This window comes from Paramisgurnus dabryanus, chromosome 12 (assembly GCF_030506205.2).
Source record: "Paramisgurnus dabryanus chromosome 12, PD_genome_1.1, whole genome shotgun sequence".
Classification (NCBI taxonomy): domain Eukaryota; kingdom Metazoa; phylum Chordata; class Actinopteri; order Cypriniformes; family Cobitidae; genus Paramisgurnus; species Paramisgurnus dabryanus.
In genome coordinates this window covers 24,838,477-24,855,783 of record NC_133348.1, presented here as the reverse complement: position 1 = coordinate 24,855,783, position 17,307 = coordinate 24,838,477, and the positions used below count along the sequence as shown (strand labels likewise).

At 37.0% G+C, this 17,307-nt stretch overlaps 3 protein-coding genes across 3 annotated transcripts; all 3 read right to left on the bottom strand.

Moving 5' to 3' along the window:
* Positions 1–53: 53 nt before the first annotated feature.
* bsnd (barttin CLCNK type accessory subunit beta) lies at positions 54–3,189 on the bottom strand. The gene is made up of 3 exons (XM_065257307.1): positions 2,875–3,189; positions 2,368–2,453; positions 54–1,520 (listed from the first exon to the last, which is right to left on the bottom strand). The coding sequence occupies exons 1-3, from the start codon at positions 3,187–3,189 to the stop codon at positions 1,265–1,267; spliced, it is 657 nt and encodes a 218-aa protein (XP_065113379.1). The 3' UTR covers positions 54–1,264.
* Positions 3,190–3,375: 186 nt separating this feature from the next.
* Positions 3,376–10,368, bottom strand: LOC135739049 (uncharacterized). Its single transcript, XM_065257308.2, has 3 exons — positions 10,030–10,368; positions 8,883–9,319; positions 3,376–4,218 (listed from the first exon to the last, which is right to left on the bottom strand). Exons 2-3 carry the CDS (start codon positions 9,305–9,307, stop codon positions 4,044–4,046), a joined length of 600 nt encoding a protein of 199 aa, XP_065113380.1. The 5' UTR covers positions 9,308–9,319; positions 10,030–10,368; the 3' UTR covers positions 3,376–4,043.
* Positions 10,369–13,202: 2,834 nt separating this feature from the next.
* Positions 13,203–16,372, bottom strand: LOC135738678 (uncharacterized). Its single transcript, XM_065256741.2, has 2 exons — positions 15,762–16,372; positions 13,203–15,052 (listed from the first exon to the last, which is right to left on the bottom strand). The coding sequence occupies exons 1-2, from the start codon at positions 16,043–16,045 to the stop codon at positions 14,812–14,814; spliced, it is 525 nt and encodes a 174-aa protein (XP_065112813.1). The 5' UTR covers positions 16,046–16,372; the 3' UTR covers positions 13,203–14,811.
* Positions 16,373–17,307: the final 935 nt, after the last annotated feature.

Sequence of the window (17,307 nt, the reverse complement as noted above, 5' to 3'; positions counted from 1 at the left end):
TGATCAAAACATACACAGAGTTCAAAATTAGTAAATAATTTGTTTGCTTCAGTTTTTATAAATTGGATAAGTGCGGTATTGCAGATTAACATACAAACTCATCAGGAACACATTTTTTTATGCAAATGTTTTCACTTAATTGACTAGATAACTCATCAATGGCAGGGAAAGAGTTCAGATATGACAGTGCAAGTTGTTTTCAGTCTGGAAAGCTCTTAGATTTATTTTAGTTTAGGACTAATCCCACTTAATCTAATCCCTGTCCGGGAAACCACCCCTAAGAGTCAAAAGCTGCAAAAAAAAAAAAAAAACCAACACAGTTTGAGAAAAAAAAACTTTTAAGTGCAAGTATACATGGGAGCAATATGACATGCTACATCCATTTATAAACTGTAAATCTGCAAATGTATATACACTTGTATATAGTATGTACTGTAGTGTATATGTATATACAGTAGCTCCAGAGGTCTGGGTAATATCCTTGATAAATAATTGCTCTTTAACAGAGACTGAAAGCATATGTGTGCATATGCATTTACAGGATTTAAGATGGGGGCAAGATGGATTATTGTAACTGTTCAGTCTGTATTTCAAGAAGTTTAGTTAAGTTTTTACATCACTTAACCACCTTTCTTGCTCAACAATGATCACAAGCAACTTTAAAATAATACAAACATACCATATATGGCTGTGTTTACAGTACAAGGTTCTGTTTGATTTAATATACTCTCTCTCTCTCTCTCTTTGGCTGGGAGAAACACAGATAACACTGCTAGGTCTGACATTCAAGACTGTTCCTGTTTCTGTGCCCTCTGGTGTTTATGGTGACAAAGTCAAGGTCACCAATGCATTAATCACCTAATGTTTAAACTTTCCACACTTATTTTCCTGAGTTTGGAAAAGCATGTGACCAAGTCAGATTTGTGACAAAAATATGTATAAATAATCAGTTTTTAAAGCAGTATAAAATCCCTATTAATATAAAAAAACTATTGAACAATAAACTGCATATGAAGAGTTTGGTTCCAAAACGAGATAAAATCAGTTTTTAAATTGTTTGTTAAAACATGTTTATTATTATGTTTTTATTGTGCTACTTAGCTGTATTCAAAAACATTATCTTGTTTTGGAACCAAACTCTTCATATATAAAGTATACACTAACACAACTTCAACCCTGTCAACATGTTTTATTAATTTATTTAAATATTTCTTTTTTTAATTTACGAAAAAAAAATGTTTTAATAACTACAAACCAAAAAGTATCAGTCACTATCCAAATCAGATGTTTTACATGAGTCTTCTACTTTCCCATAATACATCTCTTTATTAGAGTCCTTTCCTGAAATGTTGCTCTCTGGCAGTGGATTGCTGGTGGAGGTCACGGTTCTGTTAGATGTGTGAAGAATGACAGCACACTCGTGGTGTTTGTCCTCTGTGTGGAGTTGTAGATCTGCTGATATATCCACTTTTTCATCCTCACAGAAGCCAGCCAATGGAGCTCTTACTGGTTCTGTTGCACTGTAAAAGGAAAAGTAAATCTCAGGCTTATGTGTTTAACGTTTAAGTCACAAGGGCACAAATTTACACATTTTTCATGTGATTTTATGTAAATGTGTAAATTTCTGTAATTTTACAGAATTTAATTACATTAAATTTAATTTTTAACTGTATTTAAAAAAAAATAATTGGAAAATCTGTCAAATAAAATGGAAAATTCCATAAAATTACAGTTTTTTACAGTGTATGCAAAATAAAAAAATAAACATCTTCGATTCAGTCTTTGATTATAAATTGAATACAATCTTTGACATGACCTCACACTGTAATAAAAAAACCCTTGTTGTTGGAGTTTGTATAAATAAAATAAAAAAAGTTGAATGGGCTTAAGTTATTACAACTTTATTATAATAATTTATAGTTATAAGGCTGGTTTTTTTACATAAATCTATGCATTCTTTAGGCACACCGTATGTTTTCTTAGATTTAGAAGTGGCTGTTGAAATAGCTCTCTCTCATCAATATTTATTTTCTTTTCTAACAAATTTATTTTCTTATCGTACACAGCATGATGACATTTTCTGTCTGCTAAGATTCAATTAACCAACTGCGTAATCTAGTTACAGAGAGTGATTTTAGACTTGGAAAGTAATGAGTCTTGATGGATCCTCTGAATAAAGAAACCCAAAGACTCACCCTATGTAACACAGAAAGAGAATAGATTGAGTTAGATATGAAAGGATGGGTCAGCGGCAGATTTATCCATTCTTAAAAAGCAAAATACAAGAAAAAGGTAGCTCAATATAACTGCAGTATACTATGAAATCACTGCAAACTAAGACTTTATAAACAGATTCATTATTCAAACCTTTTATCATCCAAGCTTTCAGCATCAAGTGGATCCTGTTTTTCACTCGCACAGAGCTCTTCCTTTTCCAGTAGTATAAGAGTAACCTAGAGGACATCCCAGAATGCAACACTTAACGCTCTCTTAACCAATTCAAGCACCATTTTTGAACATTAAAGGGTCGAATTACAACAAATAAGAGTTTTACAGCTGAATGTCATAGGAGAACCAGACAACCAAGAAAACCTTTAGTAAACCAATAACCCAGAAACCAATAAACTCGTCTGAATGACCTATAACAAAGTAACATTATATAGCCAAAATGGATCTATGTTGGAATCATTAAAGAACCATTCATTTTAAAAACACTTGCATCACAAATTTAACAGTGCTATACAAAATAAGTCAATTTTACGCTAAATAAAGTTTCAAATGCTCATACACAATAATGACGGTGAATAGTTTGTTCTTTAACTCAATACATTGTTTCTTAAAATACAGGTGAGTAATTCATCTAGCCCTCCTTACCCTGGGGTAACACTGACACACGGACCAGACGGTTCCTGTGCCCATCAGCAGCACTCCCATAGCACAGAACGTGGCGAACACATGTGGCTCCTCTACAGACATCATGAACATACCCAACGCCACCAGCGCCATCCCCAAAACAATGAGCCCATAGCGGTACGGCTTGTTCTCTGCCATGGGTGGAGGTCCAGCGTTGGTTAACAGAGGAAAGCTCCTTTGTGAGCGTTGGCGCTTTAAGGCTGTGTCTCGATAGAGGTGAAGGTCATGAATGACTGACAGGACGCAGGACCAGTTTGGAACAAAGATCCGGATCATTGAACCCGTAATGGGCCTTGGTCTGATGACCTACCCCCAGGCAAAAGTTGCAGTGGCTTGAGCAATCATAACATTTCTTCCTGGAGTATCGGCATTTAAATGAGATGTAGATTGCAACGCACAAAGACTTTTGGTTTGGTAATATACTTAATACAAATACCCAGTAGATTTTTGGTAATTCATTGGTCTTTATATGATGTAAAATATTAGCATGAAATATGGGTACAAAATTGCATTTCACTGACAAACAAACTTATAAAGTTATAATACTGTAATTCAATGTGATATGATACCATACACACAACAGAAATAGTTCTTTGTAGGCCTCTTGGTAACAGTGTATGTGACATGCAGAAAAGGCACATTTGCCCAATACTATATTATAATTATGCCAAAAATAAGATATTATTATTATTATTATTAGGAAATGTCTAATCATTCTTAGATATTACTGTAAAGTTTTGTTTACAGTAACTTAATATCTCAAAAATACAGTCTTTGTACATTCTGTAGTCCTACGGTATGCCCTGGGTTACTCATTTGTTAAATAGCAAGAAAAGTGGCAAATGTTTTTAAAATATAGCGTTTCCCATTTTAATTTTCGCAGCTTTTTGTATAATTGTTTTCTGAAGTAAAGGCACGTTGAACTTTTAGCCCATTATATTAGTGAGTGAAAAAATTAAAAACGTGAATTGTGAATAAAGGCACTTCCCAGGCTTCAAGGCAGACTTCAAAATAAAGTACCATGACCTTCAATCCCAAAAATTCCTTCATCCCTTAAAACTATCTGAAGTTCAGTTTTCTGGTGACGTTGCCTTCATTCCGTGTGGTTATATCTAAAGCCACTGTGGCGATTATATTTGGTCTATAGCTGTAGTGGTCTTCATAACAGTCTCATAGGATGGTGGGGGCTCCATTGGCCAGGGAGGGAGAGTTCCAGGCAAGCGCGGGTCTCTAGTGACAGATGGTGGGGGCAAATGGACTGCATTGCAATCCTCTTCCGTAGCTCTGCGAATTCTGTCCAACCTTCTGTGGAAAGGAAATAGCAATGACTCATGAATACATGCTTTACCAGTCACATTTGTACACATGTGTACTAATTATGTACCATGCACAGATTTTGGAATTATAGAAAAAAATTTTAGGAATGGAAAATTAACTCATCTAATTCTACAACTAAATACATAGACTTTTAATAAAACATGATTTGTAGTACTCATAAGGAAGACAGCGGATTGAAACTCGCTTCCATTTTCCTTAATCCTCTCTATATAATTTCCTGTTCCCTTTCCTCAACCACATTTGAACAAGTTTGGATAACCACGTTTAACAAACAACACTAAACACTTCACTAGTTGAAAACCAGTTTCTCTTCTCTCATTCATGACAAAACACTTGATCAACTTGTTTTCAGTCTGGTTTCAAAAGTAGACATTCAGCTTTGTAGACAGTCTGCATTGCTATACGCTGCCAAAGCTATGTGGCTCATCAAAGCACCTGCATCCTCATTTTGTTGGACAGTTCTGCAGCCTAGATACTGTTAACAACCCAAATGTCCTGTTTACCCTCTCTGCTTTGGGAATCACATTTATCACAGTCCCTACTGGTTTGAGTCTTACCTCACAAGTAGACCCTTAAGGGTAATTTATAGAGCAAAGTGTCAAAGTCACAGCTACTGTTCACAGGAGTACCCCAGGGTTCAGTGCTGGGACCTCTTCTTTTCTCAATATACAATGCATTGTTGAGAGTCCTCCAGTTTCTACCTATTATCTGGCAATGTCTCACCCACAATTCTTTACTAGATCAATTTGGACTCAGCATTTCTGGAACTTTGAATTGTGGCACTTCTAATGTTACTTTACTGAGAATGATTGTAAATGATTATAAATATGTGTATTCTTAATAAAAGCCTGCATGCTCTCTCTCGAACTCTGTTTTCAGTTTGATATTGTAAAAAAAATGCAGCTTAGAGTTTAAACAGGACAGCAATGTGAGCTGTGTTTACCATTCCCTCAAAACTACTGTACTTTGGTCGCTAAAACACAAGGGGTGGGGACAAAGGGGGGACCTCTAGGCACTGATTTGATAGCTTCAGCATGTTGCAAGAAAACCTCCTCTTCCTTCCTTTGAAGTTCTCTCTTCTCATTCTTATGGGCTTGTGTACAACACGGACTGCCTTCTGTTAAAGTTTATACTCCTCATCATGCAATCAAAATAAGCTGTTCAAATCTCTTTGACTCTCTGATCTTTTAAAGCATGATTATCCAAACAAAATACCTCATAAATAGCTTTTAATCCAAACTTAGAGCACTGTAATGTACTAATATGTATTTAAAATAGCTGCTTTCTCCCTTTTTCTCTCAGACATGGAACATTAAAAGCATCTGGCACCCAACAGCTGCTCAGTCTTTACTCAGTCTGTAGACATTAGCTTGCCTTTACTTTTTTTTTAAACATTAATAACATGACAGAATAAAAGTGTAATTTAATAAAGTAATTTTAAATAGTTTCTGGTTAGTTTCATAAAGCGAAGGCAAAGTAAATGTTAGACATGCAATAAGAGTATTTTAACACAGTGCTGTGCACAGAATCTGGAGAATTGAATGAAAAATGTTCATATTGAAGTCACTGTGAACTTCTGAATCTTGGCAAATCTAAAAGGAGTTTGACACATTGTTGAGTTCACTTCTAAAATTCAAGAGGAAACACATGTAAGACTACCAGGGTCTTTTCTCAGGAGAAAATTCTTCGAGGCAGGAAACTCGCGCAAAACACTGCAGCACAATCCAAAAATCCCCCAATGTAAATGCCCAACTCACAACAACAAAAAAACTTTTATATGTACACTGTCAGAAAAAAAGGTCAAAATATGAACCCCAGCTGTCACTGGGGCAGTACCCTATATAAAGATCCTACTGTAATATGTATCAATAGGTACAGATCATAGGTGGAGTTTGGGGGCGGGGTGTGTGTGTACCGTCATACCAATCCAGAGCCAATTAGGATTTTGTCTGAGCTATTAATGAAATTAAGTTAAGCATCAATCACGTTTCACTTTGTGCCGCGTCATGTTTAGGGGCTTGGAGATATGGCCACCATAACAGACTGGTGTGCAACCATCATTCACGAATGTCTCTAAAGTTTATAGCAACAATAGCAAACACGTTACGACACCTTGCATACTTTAAAACATGCATTGTTTATTCGATATTGATAAAGCATATTGTCACCAATGTAAACGGAAAGCTTTCTTCTTTGATCAGATGGCTTTGTGTTCTTTCCAGACGAACCGTTAAAGGAAAACACAACTTAGACGAATCAATACATACCTATCTTTTTTCAATGCATCTTTGCACAGCGTGTCGTGAATGTGTTAGCATTTAACCTAGCCCCATTCATTCCTTCAATAGATTCATTCCTCATTTTTTATCCCCTTAAAAAATCGCCACATTTTATTTTGTGCCACCATTATTATTCGTGTAACTACTCATGTAACAGTCTTTAAATAGAGAAAACATGGAAGTGTTTGGTGGTTTCTAAATTAATCCTTGTTTGGATCCTAAGGAATGAATGGGGCTAGGCTAAATGCTAACACATTCACGACGCGCTGTACAAAGATTAAGTGCACGCATTAAAAAAAGATGGGTATGTATTAAATTTTCTAAGTTGAGGTAACAACATAGTAAAATATAAAAAAACGGTGGTGTTTTCCTTTAAAGATCGCGACAAACACATCTCCCAGAATTCCTGTATAATTCAAACAATCAGAGGCCAAATTCGAAATCTGCTGAAGCATTTCCAGAAAAGTGTTTCATATGCATCAGACGTTCAGCCTACGGTCCGAATACAGTAAATATAAAATGTAAATAGAAGTGACAGCAACAGACTCGCCATGTCCTCCATCTAAACCTGCAAGCATGTTTTCACTGGTGACTAGGGCTGTTCCGAATACCATTTTTTGAGCTTCGAAGCTCTAGTAGAAATAAAATCGAATATTCGAAGCTTCGGAAGGAGGGGCTGAACATATTTTTTCTCTTTAATAAAGGCAGGAATCTGTGTGTGTGTCTGTGTATGTGTGTGTCTGTCTATCCACAGTTTTATTATGTGGCGGATGTGTTGCTGCGAACTCAAGGGAGTGTAGTGCATTTTTTTCGTGCAATATGGACATGTGACACTTCTAGAATTAATAAACTTTAAAAATACTACAGAACAGCGCAAGCCGGAAGCGGCGTGCCTGTCATGCATCATGCGAGAACAGCATTAGTGAAACAAAACACAAGACCAATACTTTTAATAAGGTAGCCTATTTTCTAACAACATTTGTCTAACAAACAAACATTCCCGTATCAGAATTTAGCAGCACAGTAATTACTGACAACGTAGGGTAGGCTATTTAAATAAAACAACGAAAATAAATGAACGAAGTTCAACAAACTGTAATAAAACGGTAGCATACTTTCAAAATCAAGTTTATTTATTATAACACTTACACCATCCAATATGTTTTTTTCATCAGAACAATAATGAAGATATTTTGCAGGAACCCCAGTGCTCCGTCATGCAAGTCAACCGATCCGCACACTTTAAGAGCTAAAGCATTTATATCCAATACAAAAGTAATCCCCCATATCTCCGTGTGACATATTGACGTCTTGTGAAGCAAATCAATCAGTTTTTGCAAGAAACTGAACGTTATTTACAACACTATTAGCGTGAATGCCAAAGCAGGAAGCGCGCTTTCCGTTCGAGGCGATCTCTTCTTCTACTGGTGGAGTTTGATGGCTGTTGGCTATGGATGTTGGTCTCTCTGCGCCACCTACAGAGCGGGAGTGTGAAGCGCACTTCCTGCTTGGCAAAAGCTCTGCATTAACGCTGAAAAATATTTATATATATATATTCGAATCTCAAAACTGAAAATCGAATGTCAACCCACCGAACGAATATTCGAATATTCGAATTTTCTGGTCCAGCCCTACTGGTGACCTACTTTTCTAATCAGAAATTTGTTTCCTTAGCTTAACGTTGGCTTGTAAACTGAAAGTGAAATGAGAAGAGACAGAGCTGCTTCTGAGCCGAGATAACTAACTGTATACAAAACCACCAATCGTGCATTATTTACCAGAAATTTTTATTTGATATTTATCTTTTCAACAATCAGCTCAGTACTTTAGTGTTAAACTCATTATTTGATCTTGTTGGATAAGACGAGTTCTGCAAGCTTAATATAAAGTGAAGGAGATAACAGGACCGTGTCTCAGGATAAGTAAATTATACAGAGGGATGAGCTCTTTAAACTCAGGCCAGCAAGCAACCATTTATAAATGTCATAACCAAGCAGAACATCCCAGCAGCTGCGGAGGAACACACATAAACACTTAAACACCTTAGCAACCAGATAGCAATGACCAGGCAACCACCACAACATCTTAGAGATCTGCAGGCATCACTCACAGACAACATCTTCCTTGAGAAACATGCAATAATGTGATTATGGTTACCATTTTTATTAGAGGATTTTAGTTTGGAGATCCACCAGATGCCCGACTTTGATTCATCCTCCATCTGTACCTCAGTACTGACTATCATCTGTGTACTGCTTCTATAAACACTGTCTTTTCCTGTTTGAGTACAACTCTTAGATTTTTTTAACCCTTATCTGCATCTAAAATGTGTGCAAAATATTTGAGTCTTACCTCTGCACTGCAATGGCTTGATGATAGGTGTAGCGGGTCCCCGTTCGAGGGGGATACAGAACGTGACCTGTCACAGGTACATCACCGCATTTAATGACCATGCACAATGCACGCATAAGAATGGAGAGACCCAGGCACACAATGGCTAGGCCGGTGACAATAATTGATGACAGCTCGAACATAGTAAGCATAGTAAGCACCACAATGCCAGCTATCACTAGTAAGACCCCCAACAAAACCTGCCATCTGTGTTGGAAACACATGTCCACCACGGTTGTATCACCAGGCGTGTGCATCGTGCGTATCAGAGTAGGCAAGTATGTTTTTTTGATGTTGTGGCACAAAAGCCAGTCCAGCGCTGGTGTTGACTCACATCCCTGAAATTTCCAGGAAGACACTGCAGATGACCCTACACCCCGGGTCATGCATCACAACTCCTGTAATGTAATGAACATACAGAAATTGAACTAGACATTGATTTCCCTAAGTTTAGCATGGGTAAACAAACAAAAGTACTGCATAGACAGAATGGAACTGGTAAGAGTTTATCAATATTAAAAACAAAAGATAAATGCATTTAAACCCATTGAAAAGATGCTGTTTACTATATAGGGCTGCATGGAGAAAATACATGTAATATGTGCTTAATAATGAGGTAAATTATATGCAATATAACAATTTTAAATTTGTAAAATTTATTTAAATTATATTAAAATATGTTTAAAAAGTGAAACATGTCTCACGATCTTTCTAGGAAAAAGAAAGTAACATTGTCTCTGTCTTGCACGTCTCTGTGCTATTTGCATCTACCTAAAACATATAGACTATTTATAACTTTTTATCCAGTTATTGCAAACCATTGTCATATGCATATTGCAATATACACATTTGCAGTGTTTTGATAGACTCTTTCTTGCTGCGATACTAGTTTTGGGGTGTACTGATTAGCGTTGGCAAAACCATGGTTTTACTTCATTAACCATGGTAGCACGTCCACGGTTATTTTGTGGTAACCGTGATTTAACTATTAACTTTTTTGTATAATCTTAATGCATTTATAGGACTCAATTGTAATGTAAACAACACCATACCATAAGTAAATAGCCTGTTGCATAAATGTTTGTTCGCATGTTAATGTAATGCATACCTTGTCGAGTGCGTATGTTGTGACGATGATGTTGACCATCAGTGGATGACAGTAAACGCTTCGCTTTCTTCTCATTAAGTACATTTAAATCATTTCAATAAAAAAAGACACCAGCTCTTCTTGTGTCAAGGGGTAAACATATCCTGTACACGCTTCACTTCGGCATGGAAACGCCGACTCGGTAAGACATTTCCTCAAAGCGCGAGATGAATTAAGCATCGCTTCCCAATCCCATTGGCATTAGTGTTGCCAGATATGCCATCTGTTGGGGTTTATGCATGTAAACGTGAAGAGGAAGTGGTTAAGTTTATGGGCGGAGGTTAATGCCGCTTTGGCGATAAGAAATCACGCAGTATTATTGGCTGGGCGTGGTGGAGCCGAACTGGATTCTGGTGGGACTCTCGTGCTGAGATTTTCAACACCATGTCAGTTGTTTGGAAATAATTCATAATAATACCTAATTGTGAATGTTATTTGCAAACATCATCTTTTCAAAGCCTGTTTAAAAATTGTTGAATAGATTTCGCACCACATTTAACCCTTTAATAACCGCTTGTGAAGAAGCAGCGCCGCCTTCGTGGGGGGCGTTAACCCTGCGCTGGGTTAACCCAATGCTAATCAATACTAATGTACCAGGCAACCAATCATACATTTTCTTGGCGTATACCTCTTTTAATATTCATGAGTTTAGAACCTTCTCCATTGACATCATTAATATGCAAATAAAGTTTTTTACCCAATCGAAGTTACAGTCCTACTCGAAACATGAGTGTGCAAGTGAAACATTAAACAAGAGTGTTTTGTCACTTTATTCTATCTACACAAATAAATAAATAAAAAGATTATATGTAGAAATAGTAGCTTTGGTTAATGTTTATCATGGCTACAGTTCTCATTGAGTTTCCTGCAAACCTGATACTAACATTTGTGTCTGAGTGCTAACATTTGTGACCCTGTCTGTGAAATCCAGACAAAAGTCTCAATTTAATTATGACATTTGGACCATCAAAGTTTCACATGATTCTGACAATCTCTAACATGGCCTCAGTCTATATTAAAGATATCAAAGTTATATTCACAGAATGTTCTTTAAATTATGTTTGAAAAAGAAGATTTTATAGAAACAGTAAATCACAATTTAAATTTATCACTTTGATTATTATAGTCGGGAATCTTTAATTTGTGGCTCGCATGGCAGTAAATAATATGATATGATCATGCAGGCATGCGCCTTTTCTGTCTTTTCTTCTCCGGACGCTAACTTTGTTAGAAAACCATACAAAAAAATTATATCAAAACGCACGTCGATAAATGTGTTCATCTGCATGCAGCGTTTGCACAGAGCGGTTGTCATATGACATCAAAGTACTGTGAGATCAGACTGCTTGTTATGCAACCATAATGCTTTTGAATTGCTCTCGCGGGACAGTAATGTCACCATAGGCTGTAAAAAAAGATGGACGTATAGTGTTCGTGACGTCAACCACAAGTTTCTGAAGATCGTTTTTGAAGCCAATAGTAGGCGGTGCCTGCCGTCGCCATCTTGGCCGCGCATCACTTGCGAATATCCGAAAATGGGTAAAGAGGCGGGACGTGGATGAAGCTGAAGTGACTGGTTGCTGAAACCATACCCGCCTAGCTCGACTCTAGTGACAGCAGTGGCTGTTCAACCGTCATTCAAGTGGCCATGCCCTTAATTATGCAAAACTTTAAGACTTAATATAATTGAAATGGATGAGTTACAAAACAATTCACCCCCTCACAGTTGTCATGAATGGCAAAATTAGCTATACAGACCAAAAACAATTTTTGCACCAGGCTGTAATCATATTTTTTCTGCTCTAAAGGTGTGCATTTTAACAAGGGGGTCCAAACCTTTTGGAGCCAGCCTCTAGCGGCCAGTTGATGAATTGATGTAGCCAATACGGAAATGATTTTAACTGCAGAGAGATCGGAAGGTTGCCCCTCGAATGTCACTCTCCAATCATTCTGTGCCGTGCCGCATAAAATTAAGATAAAGGTGGCCCCCTAGTGGTTCGGGGGGCACTGCATACGCACATTATAAGAATGCTTTTTTTATTCACCATGAAACAGAAGTATAGCGATTGTCTTATTTTCCCAGTGTTGACATATATCTGAGTGAAACTGGCTTCTGTAATGAAATAAGATAGGGCCGGATTTGAATTTGTCAATCGAGATCTGATTGGATCGTTTAAGGTTGGGTCATGTTGCTAATTGCTAATCGCAACGATCTTCTCCCAGGCCCCACCCACCTGCCATACCATATTACCGCACGCATGCACGCACGCACGCACGCAAAAGTTTCACGTGAGCACGACATATAAACGTAAAAAAAAATCTGCACATGTGGGTTTCGCGTGAGCACATGAAAGTTTCATGTAAACACATGAAACTAAACTTTAGATTTTTTTTACTCCAATGTCACCTTAGGGGCTCGGTACAAAATTATTTTAATTTCATGCCGACTTTAAGGAAATCCTGTTTTGTCATTAAGGGAAATATCTTAAAAGTTAAAAAGATAAAGAAAGATTTGCCCTTTTGTATTTATTGCATTGCATATGTTCAGTGATGACAGATTGATAAGCAGACATGGATGTCATTTTTGATACTTTGCTGTAAATGTGGCTCTCCTATTGACTTTGACCTATCAGTGTGGCTCCCATGAAAAAATAGTGAAGACCCCTGTGTTAAATGAACCTGAATTTCTAAATACAGACTCTGTAGAATTCAAAATGTGTTGACATTACTTGTTTTCTCTCTTGACCGAGTGTAAGACAATAGAGAATAATGTTAATTTTACCTCACTTTGATCACTGATGGCAAATATAAAGCTCCACCTGTTTAATTTTTACTGTAGGTCATCCATTAGTTCATCCAAGCTGTAATGTTTACCATTTAATGACACATCTTAAACAACTAGAAAAGTGAGTTTGATTTATTCTTTTCTTAAATAAAAAAACAAAATACAACATCTAAAATAAACATTCTAGCATGCCGACAAAACTGATACAAACAGCCCTCAGTAGATTCATTGTCTTTGCAGTTTAAAGTAAACATACCATATATGGGCAAAGCATGTAATGATGGAATACCCAGAAGTGCCCTTACTAAAAGATGAATATCATTATAATGGTTGAGTCAGAGGAAGTGGCGTCTGTGAATGTCATGTTTTAATAGCGTTCCAAACTATATCAGCAGAACATTAGATCCCCATTAAACACAATAATGCACTAAAGCTGTGTGGTTTTCTCAGCAGAAATGGGTTCCCATTATTGTGCACCACAATATTTGCCTTATTAATCTCTATGGTATCATCTCTGAAGTAACCAGGGTCTGTAATGATCATGTGCTTATGTGCAGTAAAAATATTCAATATAGTAAACATATTGGTTCACCCTGAGAGTCTCGAAAATAAATAAATACAACAAAAACACTTTTCAATGTCACTGATCTAACCCATTTTGAATCTATACAGTAACAGAAGGGTGTAAATACCATGCACATGACAGTTTTAGTAATAAATAGGGGAGACCGGGGATGGTTGTAACATGGGTCAGTTGCAACACTTCCAATTTGTCCTATTTATCAGGAGCAATTTACAAATCACCACATGCACTTCACATATGTTTAGTCCTTATTTCAAATTCACACATAGGAAAGTCCTGTGGCAGACACATTTTAGATGGGAAAAACTAATTTTGAGGTAGAAAAGTAACTTATTTTTGTTATGGCAATACCTGCTTTGTAGTCAAATTCATTAAAGCTAAATATTTTTGGTTGTGTGTCTGTGTAGATATTTTTCATGCAAGTTGTTAGCGCTAATGTTTTGCCTGTTAGCTGTAAGGTGAGCTCATGGCTACAAGACACTGGGTCAGTTGTAAAATCAATGAAACATGCAATAATTGTGGCCAAAATTACTATCGCAGTAACAAAGTAGGCTTTGCCCATTTTATTATTATTATTATTTTTCAATTATTCATCCGCACACACTACTTATGTTAAAGTCAGTGTAAAATGAAATCTATTTTTGTCATAATCCTTATTTCATAATCATTGTTACATATCACCCTGGTGAATATTTTAATGTTACAACTAAAAGGTCCCTGCCGTGAATTTTAACGTTTTAATCCTGTATAAGTCAGTGGTAAAGCATTGCGTTAGTAGCCTAGTGCAAAAGGTCATGGGTTCGAACCCAGAAAACATACAGTTCATACTAATAAAAATGTATACCTTGTAATAAACTGTAAGTCACTTTGGATAAAAGCATTTGCCAAATGCATAAATGTACTCCTCTTTTTTGAAACTAGCATTTTTTAGCCTATTTGTTCTGCAAAGATAACAGCTAGATCATTTAATAGCAAACACTTGTAACTGGTTTAAAGTTCTGAGTTACCAGAACATCAAAATACACACAGAAATGTCAAAAATGTTACAACCATCCAAGGTCTCCCCTAAAGGTGGTTGCCAGAGTATCCTGGCTATTGTATCTAACCACTGTCATTCGAACACTCTTAAACTGCATGGTTAACCATTTAAATTCCCCTAAATCATTCCAGAATGCTGTTGCTTTCAAATGAGAAGAAATTGATCGCTTGTTTCCAAAGTGCGACCATACCAGTTTTATATGCATTTAATTTGACAAAAATCCTACATTCAGTCTGTAAACACAGGTTTAAGATCAGAACGCCTGCTTGAAAACCTGTGGATCATCTGTTTTTGTTTGGTGAGTTTAACAAAAATGAGCTCCCCAGCTTCTTAACATTAAACCTCAAAACTGATCTCCCGTGAGCGTCCGAAGAGCGGTTCAGTCAGCAGGTGTGAGTCCGAGAGGCTGCGCCTCAGATGCGTGGAGCTTGTGGTGGTTTTGATGGCAACCTCATAAGGTGGAGGTGGTTCCATGTCCCAATGTGGTGGGCGACCCCGACTGGTCGGGCTGAAGCACGTTGGCTCCATTGGGGGATAGTCCAAATCCTCACCGTACACTCCTCGCCTCTGCAAAGGCCTTTAAGTACAAACACTTTTAAGTATAAAACTAAAAAGCATATAAAATATTTTACATTCTAAAGTGAGTCTTTTTGTTTTAGATTAAGGTTGTAGACTATGACAAGTAGGACTGGGGATAGATTAATGGGACATTGACCACCAGAGGGCATAAAAAAACTCTTTAGTATCAAATAACAGTGGAGCAGAGCGCAACTGAGTGGCCGCAGTTGTTAGACTTCTCCACTAAGTGATTTTTAATGGCATCTGAGGTTAGGAAAGAAAGGAAAGGAGAAAAAACGACGGTGCAAATCCGAAGGGATATGGATGGAAAAGTAAAATTATCACAGCGGTTATTCCTCTCAGTTGCATTTAGGGTTGTAATTCGTATAAGGGATATTGCTGCATGCATGAAAATGTATGCATCATGTTTTATTCATCTAATGGATGCTTAGCAGCTCTTAGGATGCTGGCAGCTGCCCCATAACATTTTGTTGACTACCCTCAAAAATTAAAGATTCTCCTTTAGCTCAACTCTGAAAAACTTGCTGACAACTGTGTTTGCACATATTGATAAAATAAAGATTGAATTATGCATTGCAAGTCTGCCAGATGCGTAAATAAAAAACTTATCTCTATTGTTTCATTTTTTTCTCCGCTGATTTAGTTTTATTAGAGACGCAAATATTTATTGCTGCAATTGTTCACTTTTATAGCCCAAATTGACTTACCCGTGCAGAAAAACAGACTGAGATTCAGGGAAGCGGTTTCCAGGTGGTGGAGTAAACAGGACTTGGCTGTAGTCGTGGCTGTACTCTTCATTGTAAGGTACTGGGTTTCTCTTTCCATTCATAGCCCAGAAGAGTCCCAATATCAGCATCACCGCCCCGAGCACCACGCAGCACATACTGAACGCCTGCAGCCTACTTTGATTGTTAGTTAGAAAAGCGGTGGAGCCACCGGTAACTATAAGAAACACGCCGATAAAAATAGCGCCATGGTGTAAGGAAGGCATAGTGCAAGTTTAAAGCCTTTATCTATCTCAAATCGCGCATCGTCCGGCTTGACTTCTTCGAGATGATCGAGCTGTAGTGCATGAAGTTCCTCAAACGGAGATGTTTTTGCATTGATTCGCATCTAAGGGAAATTGCATATATCCTGTTCGCATAATATGACTGGTAATATTTTCATATTGCCCAATGTCTTGACTTAGGCAATACTGACAGAAATCCCCAAAGAAAGAAAAATAGCGGACATAAACTTCACAAATGAAACATCCCGTACACTCCTGCTACTCGATCGCAGCGGCGAACTTCACGCTGTGCATCAGGTTTAGTCCATCTGATAGCTGTCAAATGAACGCAGCTGCTTTGCTGACAGTCAAACTCTATCATTATGAGCATCATTAGAGTTCACGCCCCACCCAAGAGCCGTCTGTAGGCCAGATGCTTATATATAAAAATACAAATTCTACACAATAGAAATAACAGGAATGTCAAACTTTTGTTGCATTACGAAAGTTTATTTATAAGATATAGTTTAAATGTTATGTTATGCTTTTCTTCTTCCTACGTAAATTTGTTTTTCTTTTTAATGTATGGTAATGTATTCCATAATGATGTTTATGTTTATCCCGAATGAAAAACACTGCGGTACTTCAGTATTTATTATATTAAGGTTTTTAGATAATGTTTTAGTGTTAGAAAAGTGCTTTACCATAGCAAATACTAGTATACTATAGTATAAACTACAACTTAGCAATTCATTAGTATAGCATACTACTAACATACTATAGTAGCTATGCAGTATAGGCCTAATATATATTACAACAACACAATACTATAATTTATTAAAATGAATACAAAAGTATACCACAGTACAAATGTGATATGTATTATATAATAAAAGAAGACAAAATATAAAACTTAAAAATAATTTTAACCATAAAATACAGAAAATAATTTTCTGTTTGTTTTACCCCCAAAATCCCCCATGGCAGGTTTAAATGGCAAACTAGCTGAAAAATACATACTTTATAGCTCAATCAATTGTTAAGTAGGTCAATCTTTTGCCTGTTTAATAATCCACACAGATTACATAGATAGTACTAACTGTACTGTTACAATGCATCTGATCGCCCCATTGCTCAACTGTTGTATGATAATGAACGCATGCTACTGTGTCAATGGTGTGACGCCGTTTCTCCCCTGTGATTGGTCAAAGAGACGGCACGCATCAACTGGCGTCATCTGAATTGACGGGCTATTGACCAATCGC

Bases quoted from the DNA above. Each gene is read 5' to 3' on its own strand.
- bsnd (XM_065257307.1), bottom strand. From the start codon at position 3,189: ATGATCCGGATCTTTGTTCCAAACTGGTCCTGCGTCCTGTCAGTCATT. The intron at 2,454-2,874 runs GTAAGGAGGGCT...GATGTCCTCTAG, and splicing joins TGTGTCAGTGTTACCCCAGG to GTTACTCTTATACTACTGGA. The intron at 1,521-2,367 runs GTTTGAATAATG...TTCCTTTTACAG, and splicing joins GAAAGCTTGGATGATAAAAG to TGCAACAGAACCAGTAAGAG.
- LOC135739049 (XM_065257308.2), bottom strand. From the start codon at position 9,307: ATGACCCGGGGTGTAGGGTCATCTGCAGTGTCTTCCTGGAAATTTCAG. The intron at 4,219-8,882 runs GTAAGACTCAAA...TCCTTTCCACAG, and splicing joins CAAGCCATTGCAGTGCAGAG to AAGGTTGGACAGAATTCGCA.
- LOC135738678 (XM_065256741.2), bottom strand. From the start codon at position 16,045: ATGCCTTCCTTACACCATGGCGCTATTTTTATCGGCGTGTTTCTTATA. The intron at 15,053-15,761 runs GTAAGTCAATTT...TTGTACTTAAAG, and splicing joins CAGTCTGTTTTTCTGCACGG to GCCTTTGCAGAGGCGAGGAG.